General features: G+C 36.3%; 1 protein-coding gene across 1 annotated transcript in view; it reads right to left on the bottom strand.

Annotated features, from left to right (window-relative positions):
- LOC140155274 (uncharacterized) overlaps window positions 1–18586 on the bottom strand; it is a 38077-nt gene extending 19491 nt beyond the window's left edge. The window contains exons 1-3 of the mRNA XM_072178039.1: window positions 18200–18586; window positions 3519–3617; window positions 1321–2667 (exon numbers count right to left, since the gene is read on the bottom strand). Of these exons, the coding sequence (XP_072034140.1) occupies window positions 1321–2667; window positions 3519–3617; window positions 18200–18266 (1513 nt within the window). The 5' untranslated portion in view covers window positions 18267–18586. The remainder of the gene's footprint in view (window positions 1–1320; window positions 2668–3518; window positions 3618–18199) is intronic.
- Window positions 18587–19553: the final 967 nt, after the last annotated feature.

Below are 19553 nucleotides of genomic sequence, written 5' to 3' on the forward strand. Positions count from 1 at the left end.
AATGTGGCGTATAGTTACAAAGTGACATTTTTGTATTCCATATAGTGGCGTATCGACCATACGCCACTTTTTATACACATTTTATAATTATGAAATATCGGCAAAAATGAAAAACATCGTATGTCATAGTGGCGTACACGCATCGGACCTATACGCCACTATGGAATACGAACGACGAAAAGTAACGCCATAGGGATTACACGGCGACCGAGGTGGCGTACGGTTAACATTAGGTTAGGGTATTGCGTTTTGTTTGTTTTCCATAGTGACGTATAGTTTTATTTTCAGTTTGCCAGCAATAGTATGTATTTATTTCTTTTGAAAAATATATAACAATAAAATCTATTTAGTTTACTACAGAAATTTCACATCATTTACAATTTACAATTTTCTCGAAAAGTTGTTTATTCGCGGCGCCCCACTATACGCCACTATGGAATACGGACGACGATGTATCCAAGAGAGCCGTCGCTCTACATTGTTGCAACTGTTTCAGTCTACCATTTGCAAGTACATTTCATCTCTTCTTGCCAATGAAACTAAGCATCACACTACAAACTCTATTTCTCCTCATTAGTGCTTTTACCATTTTTGAAACAACTGCTGAATAAAAACTTTAAAAAAACCCACCATTATGTCCAAAACCATGTCAATGAATCATAATTTTATACTGACAAGTGTTTGCTTGGGTGACTGTGTTATCGGACACATAAAATTAAATAAACCAAGCCAATAAACAAACTTTTTTAAAGGCATCATTTTTGGATAATGAGATCATTTTGGACCAAAGTAAAATGATTGTGAAAAGGGAGAACTTTGGGAGGATAGAAAAATGTTTCCTCTATTCACAGCTATTAAGTTATTCAAATCAACAAAATATATGTCAAGTTATGCGACGAAATAATTTGCAATTTTAGTGGAGGGGTTATTTTTTGAACCCTTTACATGTAGTATGTATAAACTAGTGGTGACCTTGAGAAAACTAAGTATTGAAACTTTAATTCAAATATAGATTTTGAAGTCACCTCTGCTTATACAAGCTGTATCTAAATGATTGGTACCCATCAGTTTTCATGGATATTGAAAAGCCTGCTTCTTCCAAATGTAACTTTGGATCCTCTTAAACATGACCATTTTATTGTTATATTATGCAGATCATGTGTTGCAATGTGAGATGCCAGTCATCCATAATCACTTGAAACTGATGCGTACCAATCATTTTGATACAGCCTGTACGAAACCTGAGACAATAAATGGATCAAGAAATCACAATCTCGGCACGAGAAAACTCTGTCAACGAATTTTTAATATTCTACTTACCCTCAGCTGTGTTCCGTGGTGTACACACTAATCTTCGTAATCCATAAACGATAGGAAAGGCATAAGATGTACCCTCTGTAAATCCATAAGCAATGGCTGCAAATCTAGCTCCAGGAATTGGATTTGCTATTGTGTGTGAACCCTTTCCAAGCGTTATCCTATAATCTGCATTAAATTTCATTAATCGCATCCAATCTTGCTGTGGCCATGTTTTATGCTTGTTGTGGGAAAGCAACGCCTCATTATTCAGGAACGTATTGAAGAGATCCCAGGACGTTACAGAAATACTTGCGAAACTCCTGAAGCTATCTTTCCCTGATTGGTCGAAACTATTAAACGTGACACTGCCGGCAACATATTGTTCAACTGGAGGTATTATCGTCATAAAAGGATCCCCAGTTCTATCCGCAGCACCCCCTTTAGCATACTGAAGCACTAAAACTGGTTTATCGGAAACAATTGACATTGGAAAAGTAACAGGTTGGTTAAATTCTCTGAAAAGTCCACCTCTTTGTAGTACGAATACTTGGCCTAGTGTATAAAATCTTGTATTAGGTCTTGAAGCCAACACTCTCAGAACATGTCCTGATGTACGGTTAAGAAAAGGCAGTACACTAAATCTTTTACCCCATGTAGCTACTGGCGGTACGTTTTCGACCAGGTGATCACATCGGTTCAATTGCTGTGGTACTAAACTACAGGTAGTACCAGACATAACAGATACAGGTTTATCAGAAAGAATTCTGGTACCAGTTAAATCTCCTTCTGCTTGAATTTGTACAGAATTAAATCTGTTTATTGTAAATAAAATCGTATCGCCAATATTAAACCATCTTCCTTTGTACTGTAATCTTTGGATAGGTTGAATCGTTACTCTTGTGAAATCCTGTGTTCCTGTGATTATCATCTGAGATCTATCCAAACCACTTGCTGCGTATGATGCCGCAAAGTATTCCAAACCCAGTCCTAAGACCGGAACGGCCAAAAATCCATCGTGTGATTTAATTTGACTATTCACTCCATGTACTGTGATTGGGCGATTAGCTCTTACCCAGATGGTTCCATTTTGTGGTCCAGTTCCAGAGGCAGCAGCAATAGGTGGAATGTCCACTATTTCAGTACCGCCATGAGAGATTAAAATATGCAGAAGGAATTTCAGTTTCGGCATTTCGATCTGAACATTAGTATCCAAGGGGCCACCAGCACCAATTAAAAGTTGCAAAGCTCTTGGTTGGGCATTGTTAACATTACTGGTGAAGCAGAATATGAATTCCGTACCTCTGGTGTCTACGGGTTGCTCAAGGTCTGGCATTATGCTACCATATCCACTGTCGGGAGGTTGGGAGTCTGTGAAGCCAATTGTGAGTAAAATAACAGTGAACTTAAAACATTCGAATGATGTATTTAAAACATTCGAATGATGTAAAAAAGGTTTACAATATATTTCAATTTAATGTTTAATAAGTTGCTGTGAAAACTTCCGAAATGAAAGGTAGCACATCATACAAACTGTATCAAAATAGTGGCGTAGCCAGTGGGGGGGGGGGGCAGGGGGCCGGTGCCCCCTGCTCGTCATGGCCGTCGGTTCATGTAAGGCCGTCGGTAGAAGGAAGGCGATGGTGAAAAAAATTTGGTTTTACAATAGACTAATTTTCAAACAAGGTGACAGAAAAAAGTGTAGAATTTTAAAAAAAATGATGAAAAATTGTGAATTATACATAAAAATTATGTGTTTTTATGTTAGTAGCGCCTATTATCCGTTTTTTTTTTGCTCTTCACTTTTTCAAACCAAAAAAAAAAAATTTGGGTCAACAAATCACAACTTCCGTCGGTAAAAAATATTTCCGTCGGTACATTTATAAGTTGTGCCCCCTCGGTTCCCAAATCCTGGCTACGCCACTGTATCAAAATGATTGGTACCCATCTGATTTTGGTTGGTTTATAGACTAGTTTGCTTCATGGGATCCTCTTGAAATACCAGGGATTTTGATGAAGTATAATAATAACATTCATCTATAAATTTTATGTAGCTCCTAAACCTATGTTGCATTTTGATGTGGCAGTCTGTAATCACTAGAAACCGATGGAAACCAATCATTTTGTGCCAGAAACGATTTAAGAGAAAACAAGGTCAATATTGGAGACTTGTTTGAAGGCGCATACATTATTATGAGGAAGAAGTTGAAAGGCACACATACCTGGAGGATTGTTTCCTTTCGGAGGTTGACCTTGTCCAGGGGTTTGGGGGGTCACAGCAGGTTGACCACCAGATTGCCGTACCAAACGATGCTTAGTTTCTAGAAATGGAAAATACAAATATACACACTTAGAAGCTAATCAATTTAATAGTGTGAGAAAAATAATATCACAGTACATGCAGAATGCAGAATGTAGGATCTGAAACATAAGTTATATAATGAACTGAGTTAAAAAGGAAATTATAATTTTGCAAGGTCATATCTTAAAATCGTGTCCATCAAAATGAACCAAAATTACACACAGGATTACTTCAATACTCTACTCAAAACACATGTCAGTAACCACTTTCATCTGTGAGAATGTATACAAGATCTTTGCATAGAAATGGTGCTGCTTTCTGCTTTTCACGCACTTTCTTCAAGAAACATGTTCCACACTGTTCCACTTAATCTTATTACATGTGTAAGGATCTTGTACTTATTCCCACAGATTTCTTGTGCTGGGTGCCACTTTTGGGGCTGTGAATGTTGGTCCTGGAAGCTGTTCCATATCAGTACATATTGCTGCTGTGTCAGTTGGATAACAACTTGGTTATTGGCATGTGTTTAGGGTAGAGTATCGAAGTAAACCTATATGTAATTTTGGTTCATTTTGATGTACAGAATTTTAAGATGTGACCTTTTTGATACCAAGTATATCTAGACATTATAACAGCTAGCTGAAAGCGGGTACATAAGATAACGCTGACGAAACTTCATTCAACCAGGCTCGTAGATAGCTGGACAGGACATTCGTACAGAACAGGCATGCAAGTACTAGTTGTAGTCGACAATCAGGAGTTACCCTGACCGAAACCGACTGTAACAATGTCTTTATCATGACTCATTTTACCCTGCTTTTCCAGATTATCTACGGGAAGGGGGACTTATTTTGGTCCTACGGAGATTGTGAACCCGGGACCAATGGCAAAGATGTATTGTAAGTCTATTGAGCTTGCTTGCTACATGCTTGTACTGTTTTAGTAAATATGTTTTGGATTTGGTTTTTGGTAGTATTTTTGTGAGTTAATATTTTCTCAGTTGTGTATAGGGGGTCAACATTTTGCAGGCTTATTGCCTTTTGTTGTACATCCTCCATATCTTAATGTATTTTGTTATTTTTATTTTGTATGTTTTTAAATGATGGAAATAAAATAACTAACTAACTAACTAACTATGAAGAACATAACCAATGTGTCACGCTCCTTAAATTGGCGACAAATAACCAAATCACGGAGACTCTTTTTCTTGCCATAGTGTTACGAATGAATTAACAGTACATATTGCAGGACAAAGACATTTTGGTCAGCCGAGGACGCATTCATTCGCAAAAATGTTACAAAAGATGACAAGATCGAGAATTTGCTGAGGTTTAGGCAACGCGGTAGAGAGCTTGCGATTTCCACACGTAGGCTATTCGAAGTCCCACATGAGAGTGATTTTCAATAGATGCACTGTACCTACGTTTGGAAATAGCAAGCTCTCTACTGTCTTGACATCTTTTAACAAAGTGACACTTTGTCTGGATGCTGGGTAATACAATACCTTAGATGCAAAAGGGCAAAGCGACAGTGTATTATTTTTTTGCCAAATGCAATAATGCATTTTGCCTACAACGCTTATTAATCAATTGCCAAATGATTGCAGAGCCGAAGACCTGAAGCTCTGTTGGCGTTCATGGGCATATATTTCTGTCTACAATCTGTGGTGTGGGTTAGGTACTAACATATTGTGCATAAGTTTAATCTGAGCTATCAATCTTCAATCTAAATAAAGTTCCATATAAAATATTTATAGCGTTCAATACCACATGAACATTGAAATAAGTGTGTCATAGATATATTACACGTACAACCATGACAATAAATGTGACTGGCGATATGTTTCAATTTATTTCACCATTTTGATATTTTATGGAATAGGCTACTTCATATCGCTATATTATTATTTATATAATCTACTATCATATCGCCAACTTTACTTGACTTTGACATTGAGAGCTAAAATTGGCATCATCTTAATTGATTTCATTTCAAAAAGGAAATTCTGCTTTTTACTAACGCTTATAAATAACCCAGCGAGGGGAATGGATAATATTTGTATGCCAATGTGATGGTTGCCTGATATAGTCCAGCTGATAAGTAGCGTTTGTTTTAGGTGATTATTATTTTCTCATATTCAATGTTTGTATATACAAATCGGGTATATTTATTTACCCGGGTATATTTAATAGAGATGATATGGAGCGTGTCCGATACGGCTACAGGGCGGTGATATTTCCGTAGACGTGTATAGCCAGACCCTTTAAACTAACCATGCTAAGGCACAACATTGTTTTTGGTACTATAGCGCTATCGGTCATATCAATTTGTAAGCGCTCTTTTGTAAAAGTCATAGTTCACTGAATTTACAACTGTATGACAAAACAGGCAGAAATAGTAACTTTTTGCACAAGATTTATAATTTAAAGAGAATTGACCATTCCTCATTCTAGTGACTCTAGTATATGGACAATATAAGTGTACCTTTTCATTTAATGACATAAAATTTGAAAAATATTGTAAGGAACACTTGAGGTTTTGACCTTTAAAACCTACATTTTGGTCCAAAAATGTGCTTGGATAGGTAGTTTTCAACAGATTTTCCATATTCGCCTTGCTATAACATTGAATTGTGTTAACTGTTGACCTAGTGACTAAAAGTGTTTTTAGGGGGAAGTGTTAGCTTTCGTTTGATAAAAAAAACTATGCAAATTGGATAAAAAAAATTTCATGAAGCCGTTACCATGACGTTTTTACGCCTTTCATTTTCTCACCAAATTTTGAAATAAAAACAAAATACAACTCCATAAGTATATACCTAACATATAGAAGATAAAATAAAGCAACAATTACCCTGTATATGTATCCCCCTTTAAAGGCGAAAACGCCGTGTTTTGTACCAAAATAGGGTAAATTGAAACATTTTTCGCGCGTAAATGTCGCCGTCACTTTGGACATGTCATTCGCGGACCCTTCCCGAATAGTAAGTTCTCTGGCCTTACGTTTATAATTAGCATGCAACAACAGGAAAGGAGACATTACACGTGAATCTATTTTAAGTCTAATTTTTACTGCGGTTGATGATGTGCCCACCTTTAAGGCCTATAGTGATTTGCTCATCCGGACGGTCGTAAAAATCATCAAAATTCAGATTCTGGTACCTTGGTCATTGTCATAGATGTGCTAATAGAACCTGCCAGTGGTTTAATACGAAGTCGTGTATTTAAGACAAAATAAAGCATTTTACATGAATCTGTAATATATACTGACAGTATATAAATTAACTACATGTATTTGAATGGGGCGTCAACTTCATTAAAATACTGCTGTTTTCTTCGTGTTTTTTTTTACCAAATGGCATTTTGAATGACTTATCCTTCACCTTTAACAGTGGACTTCGGGTATATATATAAATGCGCATATATAAATGCGCACGTGACATCTACAAGTCGCCATACCGTGTTCAACGATGTAAGGTACCCGGATGTGCACAAATTCCACACTCAAAAGTACAGGCGAAAATGACAGGTTACAAGGAAAATTGGCTTTGCAAAATAGTGGCATTGATTGCAAAGGGCAAAATAATTTGACCCGAAACATAAACTCTTTATTTGGATTTTCCATTACGGAAAAAAAATATGACGGAAAAGCTAGATATAGCTGATTTAAAAAGTTATATTTCATTATTTCCGTGCTAAATGGGCGTGGCAATTGGCCATATTGATGACGAAATGTGATTCTTACTGGCATTAAGGTCAGAACTGGGTAGCTGCCGATGATGTTATTTGATAATGTTTGCACGTAGGGAACTTAGGGGGCTGTCATTTTCTTCGGAAGGAAGGGGTCATGGATTTATTTATTTGGGAGTCAAGATAAGTATCCCCCCCCCCGTAGTGCCGCCAATGAACATAACTCTAATTATAACGTAAATTGAAGAAACTATAACTTTAGCCCTTTTCGGCATAATGATCCTCTCAAACTAATAGGCTAGATGTCCCCGCCCGACCTCCTCAACTCTAACTTACTCATTCGCTCGCAAATGGACAAAAAACAAATTAAAAATGTGTTTTAAGCACCTTTTGTGTCCGCCATGCTAATCGGTAATCTGTACACCCTTTGTCACCCTTTGACGTACAATTTAGAGTATAAACACGTAGATGACTGTACATGATCTAATCATCCCGGCTGGAAGATGTTGAGGAAGACTCGTATACTATACATCACTCTCATACGTTATATGACAATTTGACGTACAATCACGTATGTGATGCATGGTTAGAGGTTTATTCAGCTAGTAAGTTAGATCCGTCATACACGTTATTGTCATGGTATTATATTGTAATTGTATACGTCAATTTTGTTCAGTTTGATTCAACCGGCTTATAAAGTTTTACTTTACACGGAAGGGGAAAGTTAGCAAAAAACAATTAATTTATGAGTGTAAAGGGGGAGGGGTGGTTTTTGGGGAAGGGGGGGGGGGGGACAAATAATATTTATAAAATTATAAGTAAGGCGAGAAAGAGAGAAACCCTGTTCTACGGGCGAACGGACCTTTCAAGTAGGGTCGGTCGGTCGGTTGGTATTTAAAATTTTTTTTTTAAATAACCCAAAAAATCACACAAATCTGTAAATAAATTTCAATTTGAGAAAATACAAAAAAAAATTGTCCTGAAATTTCCGAAATTTGGGGTCGGCATTCATTTGTACAGGAAAAATTTGTTTCCCAATTTGTTCAAAATAGAACAGGGTTTTCGTTTTTCGTCGCATAAATAAATAAATAAATAAATAAATAAATAAATAAATAAATAAATAAATAAATAAATAAATAAATAAATAAATAAATAAATAAATAAAAATAAATAAATAAACATTAGTTATGTTTGTACATGGGGGGTGCTGTGCAATAATCATGATCCTTTGATATCCATGATTTATCCTTGCAAATTTATAGCATCGAACCTCCAGCCAATGTTCCTTGCCAGTGCTAGGCACGAAACAAGGTCACAACTGTAGCCACTCCTTCAATGATCGCCATTTCAGTGATTGACAGTGATGTAATGCAAATATGGCGCTGGCCATCTGGTCACGTGCGCATTTATAAAAGCGCATTTATATATACAACCGAAGTCTACTGTTTAAGCAATTTATAAACAATTTTATGCTTTTACACTTGCGCTGGGATCACTGAATGGAACTTTAAGTTACTAATTACTGGGCAATCTGGGGGTAATTCACCGCTAATTGCACCACAATCCATTTCGGATGCATCCATCTTCCAAAAAATCATAACAACATAACGAAAGTCCCGGGAAGCCCAAGTAGTGGAACAGTGCCTAATTTGCATCAAACTAAAATAGCCGATTATGCCCCGGCAAACACAAAACGTTTTCGACATCATTCGCAAAAGGTTATAAAAGGTTGTCAGAAAACGTTTAAATGTCGGGTTATATAAAGGGTATATTAAGAGTATAAAACGTTTTCATAACCTTAAAAACATTTTTTATAATCTACTGCTCAGCAAATAAAAATGTTTTACAGAAAACGTTTAAATGTCGGGTTATATAAAGGGTATAAAAACGTTTTAATAACATTCCAAAAACATTCTTGAAAACTTGATACAAAACATTCTAAACAGAATGTTATTTTGAGGTTGAAAAAATATTTTTCGAAAAATGTTTGCCCAAAATATTTTCAATAACGTTTTAAAAACGTTTTCATGACCTTTATATAACCCGACATTTAAATGTTATTAAAAGGTTTAGAAAAAAACATTTTAAGAACATTTCTGTGTTTGCTGGATTCAAATATTTTAACATAATGTTATTTAGGTATTAACACAATATTTGGCAAAAATGTTTGCAAAAATAGTTGACCCAATACCAATGCAATTTTTTCTCCTCTCATCATAAGGATTCAGAAAAAGAATAGTTTGATCTGTCTCCAACGTACAGTTCTTGCGTTATAGACAAAAAGATCAAATGTCATTTTTGAGTTCACATGTGTCTACAAGTGAAAAATGCTCCGGTTTTAATCAAACTGGTCTCAAATGGTTCCTTTGGCAAAAATAAATCAAAATAAGAACCAAGGTCAACAGGGCTCAATAGACTCTTGATATTTTGTAGCAAACTATTCTTTGCTTAGAACGATTTTGCAAGCGATGCAATTTTTTTCTAAATCCCTATGATAAAAAAAAAAAAAAAAAAAAAAAAAAAAAAAAAAAGCGCAGTGATTTATAGTGCGCTACGCACAGGCACAACGCCTAGACGTTGATCCACAAGCCTCAGCACACTTCACAGGTTGTCGCTGACCACTAGGGCCCACATCATTCCACAAACCATTAAACAACAAATCAGGGACTTTGCTGCTTCAAGAGCGCACACCCTAGACATTCCACAAATAACCATCGCAACCAGGATCAGCTCCCCAAGTTTCGTACGGGTTACAACGAGACAAATTAGCAGTGAGTTCCTTGTCCAGGGAATTTCAAGCTAACTCAATTTTCTTTCCACGTGAGCGTACTAGCACCGCCAGGGTTCGAACCCACAACCTCTCGCACCACAGTCGAACGCCTTATCGTTTGAGCTAACTTGACTGCTAAGCTAACTTGACTGATAAGAGGAATACATTGGTATACATTACGTTTGGGTTTTGGAAAGAACCTTCTGTTACAAATCTCGAAATCCCTTTCTTCTTATCTATTGATATTTTGAATATAGTGTTTATCTTTCCCTAATAGATTATGATACTAAATGAACAATCAGCTTGGACAGTTCGCACTAGGCCCTACATCTCATAGGACAATAAAGCTAGCGCCCTGATCGATTCTTCCTGCATATCAATATGCTTCATTTACATTACATTACAGAGATCGGACACTAATCCCAACCATAACAAACCATGTAAACAATGATCACCTATATTACAGGTCTATATATTACAGGATTAGATTAGTAAACTATGATCTATTTGCAAGTATTATTTTGATTGAGCAGGAAAGATGTGATACTATTTTTTTATAGTAGTCTAGTTGCCGGCGTCAGGTATACATAGAATGTTTTTTTTATGATGATGACATGGACGTACTGATCATTATGTTTGATGCAAACTCATAGGTGTTGTGCGTTTGGCAATTTGGGAGGGGGTGGGGGTTCAAAATGACCCCATAGGATTATAAAATCAAAATTTCGAATTGCTCAAATGGCTCAAATACCTCTTTCAAATATATCAAATTAGTTACATAAATAAACAAAAACAAAAATAAATAAATAAATAAATAAATAGAACAAATTTTAGCGTAGCATTAAAATCATAAATATAACCATTGCTGGCAGGAGGACTCGAACCAACGATATTGATATCATCAGTCTGATGCTCTACCATTGAGCTATGGAAGCATGTAGTGATGAGGGTCGAGTTTTTAGCTTATACAGTGTTTGTCTGTGATAATGCCGCCTCGTGAAATAAATAAATATAAAATCTCAATTTTTAATTTAAATTTATTTGATAATTTTCTAACCTATATTTTCTTTAGAGCAGGGACAAATATTTCCCCTTTTATCCAATTTGACCGCTATATAAGAATCTACTTCTTTTATTACTGATTTAATTCCGCGATTTGGTCCATTAAGCAATATCAAAGATTAATGTCACACATCTCACAACAGATATTTAGTTGGCTTAGTGGTCTTGCACAGTGCTGTTTAACCGGGAGGTACCGAGATCGATTCCCACCTCTGCCTGCAATTTTTTTAAATACTGGGAAATAATAACCTGACATTCGCCGCTGACATTCGTACTGCACAAGCGGAGTTATAACTTGTTAAACTTTGCTCCTTCCGTAAAAGGGTACATTATTTTGGCACTACATTATTTCTTTTTTTTTCACATTGCTGGTATTAAATATCAATTGGTCATAATTGGCGGTCACTTCAAATCATCCCCAACTGAACGAGGTTCAGGAATGTCCTCACATTGTTGATTGTTGGTTAACCCACCACTTGAGAATAAAGGACTATGAATAGGTGCAACAGGATTACCTACGGGATTATCTCAAGGATATAATTTTGTTCTCCCTCCTTTTCTTACATCTTCTCTGATATGTGCGAGTGTCAATGGTTATTGTTAAAAGGCAATAAGGTGTGTAATTGCAATATTTCCTCTGAATAGGAAAGACTCTCTACATCGAGTTATGTATGCTGGTGGTTCGCAATACTGTTGTTTAAGAGAAGGTATCTTCCAAATCCAAATCGAAATGTAGCTTTTAACAGGATTTGACTAACTTTGAAATTTTACCCTTGCATAACCATGATTACATGCATAAGTGGCCATTTTGGATTTATATAAATTACATGAATTAGGTAGTGTTCCACTGCTTAGATTTTCCGGGAGTTTTGATATGTCTTTGTATGAGCTTTTGGGAGATGGAATATAATTAGTAGTGAGTCATTTCATAATTTGGCAAGCCTATTAATGACCAGAACATTCAATAGTATTAAACATACACACAGAACGTAAGCCCTTAAACTTTATTATACGATTTTTAAAGCAATTATGAACATGATTAAATTGGGGTAACATTTTTGTTTAATTTTAGATCTTTGATCAGTGTTGATATGACGATTGACTAATCTGTAAAGCCTTTGAGACCATTTTTTTTATTTGTCATGTATATATATATATATCATTTGTAATTCATGGCCTACTGCACGAACCAGAGTTCAACCAACTTTGTAAGCATAGGGCTTACCTACTATGCCTACATTGATGCGGTGAGATATTTTTAACAACGCACATTTATTTTTGGATCTTACATTATTCTCTATAGTTACTTAAATCTGGAAAAATCACTGATCCAAATTTTCCTTACTGTAACAAATGTGTCACCTAGGCAATGTGTCATATTATAATCGAGATCCCAGAATGTGTACCCACTTTCATATTCGATCCAATTATGGTGATGTATTTAAAAAAAAAATGGAAACGAAGCCTGAATCATGTATTACAATCGCATACCCTGGTAAAACTATTATATAACAATCCATAATATCATCCTGAAGATGTTTGATTCATATACATTGATTGGTTCATTTTAAACTATAGACTATGCTATTGCATAATATGACAAAGTTTCTAATAAATATTGACCTTTGCAAACGTATTTTCTAGAATCAACTCATAAGGTTAAATACCACTAATTATGTATTACACGGGTTTCAATGGGAAAATGGCTAATTTCGGGTGGAATTTTCTCATATCCAGTACTCTCACAGTTAAATGCCACTAATATCAGGTGAAACTATATGATTTAGATGCCAAATGATCAAAAACTCAACATAGGTTGACCTGAGACTTTTCTTGTTTTGACGCATTGAACCGTAAATACCTTAAAATGGCAGTGCGCCCTCGAAGCTGAACGTTACAATATGGTAGGGCGAATATTTACTAAAAACCGAAGCCATGCGTATGAATTTTGGTACTATTACAACAAAAATGTCATATAATGAGAGAAAATATTCCATTTTGAAGCATCAAACCCTCAAAAGTACCTTTTTGGCTATACGCTCGTATAACTTGATCAATTTCAGCGATTTTAATGCAGTCTTTTCAGTCGTGTTTCCATGTATCGCCCAGGCCTATTAGTGGTATGTAACCATAATGTATGTTATTTGAAATTTGCAAAATCATCACGGTGTAATCATTATGCAAACATAAACCTGCAATCATAATACTAGGTATTTCATTATTTCATTCTGAAAGTCTTTATAGACTTGTCTTGGCTATTTTGAAAGCATTTCATCAAAACCAACAATTGAAAAAGGTTCTGATAGTTTTGGATAGTTAATCCGTATTTATATTCATTTTTAAACTGCAGGATGTATCAAAATAAAGTATACAGTTCGAAAAATGCCATTAGATTAAAAGGTATGAGATATTTGGTCAAAATACTTTAATCGGTAGTTGACACAATATCTTGTCCTCCTACAACTGTAAAATCACTCGCGTGTGACCATTAATAAGGACTCGGTGGCTATTCTTGTGACCCGAGTAAAAATGCAGTTGCGCAGAGTCAATTAAAATCAAAGCAACATGAAAATCACATGTTTAACCACCTTCTTTTCACTAATTAACAGTGGTAGTGTTCGACATGGGCACCAGGGTATGGCCACCATTCTTCTGTATGCCGATATCAGCTCTCCTCAACATATTGCATATTCAAACCACGTCTTATGAGAGGTCTTTCCTAATGGGGATGTCAACTTGTGCACATATGTATCTCTGGAGTTCATCAAGGTCTGCAGGAGGACTTGTGAAATGATCTTCTTTTAGATAGCCCCACAAGAGTAAATCCAAAGGAGTAAGATCAGGAGATCATAGGGGCCATTCCACATGGTACTTCAAATCAATTACATTTACATGTTATTTTAATTGACTTCGCAAAGCTGCATTGTTACACGGCTCACACAAATAGCCACTGAGCCCTTAGTAATGGTCACACGCTAGTGGTTTTACAGTTGTGGGAGGACAAGAAGTTAATTCAGCTTTGAACTAAAGTATCTTGACCAAATACCTCATACTTTTTAATCTAATGCCATTTTTCAAACTGTATACTTTATTTTGATACACCCTGTATTTTATCATTTTGTCCCCTGTTACTTTTTGTTTTGCAATATTTGGCTTTGGTGGTTGTGTCTAAGAAAATCCGAAAGAAGCTGAAAGAAGATGTTTTTTTGGGTGTTCTTTGAATTTGGACAACAGCCAGGCATGAATTAAAGACACGTAATATGTAACGTGTACAGGAAATAAAAGCAAGATATCTACAACGTGAAGATACATGTGTTAAGGATATTAAACAATAATGTATCAACCGTGTTCCAAATGACTCTCTATAATCTCACACAGAGGATGGTTTGACCCTAACCCCCGAAGTGATTTTTGGCGACGGGAAGGGAAAGAAGGAAAGAATAAAGAGAGAAAAGAAAGAAAGAAGTTGTTTGCTGTGGTCGGGATTCGAACCCGAGACCCCTCGCATGCCAAGCACTCGGCCGGCGACACCTTGCCACGGGTCTTGGGCTTCGCTGACCAGCGAAACCGCGCCTATATATCACTTAGGGCGATTGCGTCATCACACCACGTGGGATGCACGCACGAACAGCGCATATATCAAGTAGTATTCTGTAGTATACAGGCGGGTTAGGGTTAAGGAAGCATATACTGAGTTTCGATAGTGGGAACCTAACCCTAACCCCCGAAGGGATTTTTGGCGACGGGAAGGGAAAGAAGGAAAGAATAAAGAGAGAAAAGAAAGAAAGAAATTGTTTGCTGTGGCCGGGATTCGAACCCGAGAGCCCCCGCATGCCAAGCACTCGGTCGGCGACACCTTGCCACGGGTCTTGGGCTTCGCTGACCAGCGAAACCGCGCCTATATATCACTTAGGGCGATTGCGTCATCACACCACGTGGGATTCACGCACGAACAGCGCATATATCAAGTAGTATTCTGTAGTATACAGGCGGGTTAGGGTTAAGGAAGCATATACTGAGTTTCGATAGTGGTAACCTAACCCTAACCCCGAAGGGATTTTTGGCGACGGGAAGGGAAAGAAGCAAAGAATACAGAGAGAAAAGAAAGAAAGAAGTTGTTTGCTGTGGTCGGGATTCGAACCCGAGACCCCGATTTTGGCGACGGGAAGGGAAAGAAGGAAAGAATAAAGAGAGAAAAGAAAGAAAGAAGTTGTTTGCTGTGGTCGGGATTCGAACCCGAGACCCCTCAGGAAAGAATAAAGAGAGAAAAGAAAGAAAGAAGTTGTTTGCTGTGGTCGGGATTCGAACCCGAGACCCCTCGCATGCCAAGCACTCGGTCGGCGACACCTTGCCACGGGTCTTGGGCTTCGCTGGCCAGCGAAACCGCGCCTATATATCACTTAGGGCGATTGCGTCATCACACCACACAGCGATATTTCATCTATTGACCACGTACCAAATTATTATTTCTCTACTGGACTCGAACCCAAGACTGCATTGTACTTTATTTCAAGGTTGTACTAAGCACGGCCAGAGCATGTTCAAGAGACAATACCAGGCATTTATCATGAGGGCTACCATGCTGGTATCGTGAATACTCGGATTTACTCTTTTGTTCATACTGCTAACAGAGTATTCTTGTGATGAATTTATAAAAATTCGCTCTAGGAACTTTAGAGTTTAACTCATACCATGAGGTATATTTACATTCCATGCTATTATTCAGTACTTAACTGCAAACTGAAACTCGCTTCTATTAAACTCTACTTGTTCAAGTATGTCTGTGTACTGTAATACATCCGAAAGCATGCCGAGGCGTGGAATATGTAGTAAAAGGCAGGTCTGATAAAATCCGAAGATATGACCAAATTGATGATTGAAGGCGGAAAAATCCGCTAAAAGGCAGAAGATGCCATATGCATGTATGTGTGCATTGTACTTGCATACACCCCAGAAAACTTCCAAAATTCTCAACAAAACTCGAAAAATATTGTAAAATTGGAATACAAAATGTCATCATCATATTGGCCTTTGATGAAAATTTTATCAAACTAGCCCTTCGGAAATTGCTTGAATCTATTCAAATATCAACCCATTTATTTTCTACAATACAGTATGTATTCTTGGGAATATGAGAGTTGTAAAATGATCTTCTACATGAATGGTTTTGTTTTGAAATTGGTTGTACGGATTGTTTTGCATAGTTCAATTACTCGGGATGTTTCGGAAACGCCTCAAAATATCGCCGTCAAACATATCCGTATATCAAGAGATGGCGCTATTTTTTGGGGAGGGAAATATCGCTGTGCACCACGTGGGATGTACGCACGAACAGCGCATATATCAAGTAGTATTCTGTAGTATACAGGCGGGTTAGGGTTAAGGAAGCCCCATCATGCACTGCAAAATTGTTATCACTAGAATCTCATCGCCACTTTACTTTTCAAATCCCATTGAATTCTGTGCAAAAGATGTTGTTTTAGAATTGTGTGTGTGTCATTATTACTTGGTCGATTTCAGAACAAAAGTGATGTATGCATATTATATGATGCACACCTTCTGTAGATAACATAAAATGTGAAATCGACCAGCATTTTGAATGTGTTTTTATTGTAAATATATCTGTCCAATTTCAAATTTAACTATGCACGTATATGCAGTGTTTGCGAGCAGTGGTGTCATGTTCACTCACACAGCTATGCTAACCGCAAGTAGTGTTGGGTAGTACTTAAATCATCCTCTGAATCTCACTTCAGCTTCTTTTCATCGGCAAGTTATTCATACGTTTCCTAGCATTTTGTAACTTTATTTTCAAGAATCGAATACATCGTAATACTTTTGTATCTCTTAAGTCGATGACGTAGAAATAATTTGGCATAGCTGTTAATTAGCGCTAATTAGGTTATGCCCCAAAACGGGAAATCGCCCAACATAACTTATTTCCTAAAATCCCTTGCTATGTTATCTAATCGGCTTAAGGGTATACGAGGTATTGTTGGTCGAAGCAGCCAAAAAAACCACCTTTTTTATCATCCGAATCAATATATTATTGATAAATAACACTTTGGTGTTTTGCGAAAGTTCATTCTACAAATCATATACTTTGAAAACTTACTTAATGTATTATTGTCAATGGGTTATGTACGTCTTACAAAAGTGTTGTTGTTTCAGCCCTCTTTACAACATAGTTCAAGAACCACATGACCTACAAAAGTATATCTGTGATATTTGATTTCTTCTACACGCTCGATATGAATTGAGCAATGCAATTTTTGCTAAAGCTCACTACCATTCGCAAGATGCTGTGAACTCCTTTTTTTATGCTGCTTCGACCAACAATACATCGTATACCCTTAATGAAGGAAATGTGATTATGTTAAATGAATGTAATTTGATACAATGTTTAGGTCTAGTTTTTATGTCAATGAAATTATAAGTAAAAGTATATATTAATACTTGTTATTATCATTAGTGTTATTATTATTATTATTATCATTATTATTATTATTATTATTATTATTATTATTATTATTATTATTATTATTATTATTATTATTTAGTATTATTATCAGTGTTGTTGTTGTTCTTCTTCTTCTTCTTCTTCTTCTTCTTATTATTATTATTACTATTATTATTATTATTATTATTATTATTATTATTGTTATTATTATTATTATTATTATTATTATTATTATTATTATTATTATTATTATTTTGTAAACAAAATATTAAACAAAATATATTTTATGTCGATGACCTTCAAACTTTACAAGCTTATCTGTACTGAGTGAAACAAAAGAACGAACTTTGACTCTCTCCCTCTCCCCCTATTAAAGCATGTTAAGGAAACGCCCATTGGATTATGATTTTACTTCGGAACCCCAGTGTGGAACACAAAACTGTATATCAGTTGATAACCAATTATTTGTAGTGGTTATTAATACATAAAAGGTGATTTTACCCTGACAATTAAACCAATGACGAAGCACATTCATCGTTTAAAACTTAGACACTAAATAAAAATATCTACGCAAGCATACGTATTAGAAATTTGAAAATGTTATGTTTAAGAAAACTTACCGAACGGTAAAACTCTTGCTACCAGTTGGATTAATATCACAAAGTACAAAATCTTTAGCCCATACATTGTGGTATTCCAAATAAAATATCCGAAGTAATTTTCAGCTGCAGAACTTCGAAGTCACTGTAGTTTCAGTCAGATTTGTGTCAGTGTTTTGGCATAGTGGGCATTCTACATTCAACTGCTATACTGTTCTCGTTCACATATTGTGGCGCATTTGGTTGTGTGTGTGAGAGAGACAGGATTTGTGTAACTCGTGATGTATTAGTGTTGGTGATTCACCCCTCTCTGACCTGCTGTTCCCTTCCTCTTTCTGGTCATCCGTATGCTATCTAGTTATATAGGTGCGCAATTCCCGTGACTTGGTTATTACCTAATAAAGTAAATGTAGCTAGCAAAGGGGGGAAACAATATTCTTATTGGCACGTTAAGACATATTGACCTTGATTGGCTATTTCCGGACAGTAAAACTCAAAATTTAAATACAAGTAATAATATACAGAGAATAAGAAAAAATAAATATTGCATTACTTAATTACAGGACATATTTACAACCTATATACAAATTGTATCTACATGACATAATTGTTCTGCAGAGAGGAGGTCACACCACTGAACGTGAATGATGAAAATGTGCGGACACATTTACTCGCTTTCTAACTCCACTTCTAAATGGCCCTGTTTTGTGTCCTGTCACCTATAACCCCCGTTTTTAATAACATTACTTTGAATATGCTCATTTTTTTTAACTTGGCCAAAATTGTTACATTTTCCCCCAATGTTACTAAATTTTGGCTCCTTTAGCAATTAGCATGGTTAGTGACATTTGTTATTTTCGGCACTTAAGGACATAAAGCATGGATACCCATTTCGGGGCTTCTCATCAATGTCACCTTTTGTGGTGTCATATCTCTCACCATGGTTACCAAAAGACCATTAGTTTTGAACTATTGCTCTCCGCACTGCCCACGTCACTTCCAAAGTCGAGTGATAATCTATTAGATAGACAGAACTTATTTAGGTTTTGAAGAACATAATTAATTGTATCCCAACAACCGTAACCAAAATTAATTAGTACTAGTAGGCCTACCCTTTTACTTCCTGTTGTCAATGTCGTCAGTGGCAAATTACTTTGTCTACAAAATCACGTACATGTACTTGACTTTTATGTCCAGATCAACCCAGGAATCATCATGAATTTATACCGGAAGGCAGCATGAAAGCCTTAACGCACATACACCCGAACCACAGATATTGCCCGAACCCACCGAACCCCACACACCCCATGCACCCAGCCACCATAATAAACGGGATTTCGCATCATTTTCAAATGGGTACACAGGAAAACGAGTA

Source organism: Amphiura filiformis, chromosome 6 (genome assembly GCF_039555335.1).
Source record: "Amphiura filiformis chromosome 6, Afil_fr2py, whole genome shotgun sequence".
Taxonomy (NCBI): domain Eukaryota; kingdom Metazoa; phylum Echinodermata; class Ophiuroidea; order Amphilepidida; family Amphiuridae; genus Amphiura; species Amphiura filiformis.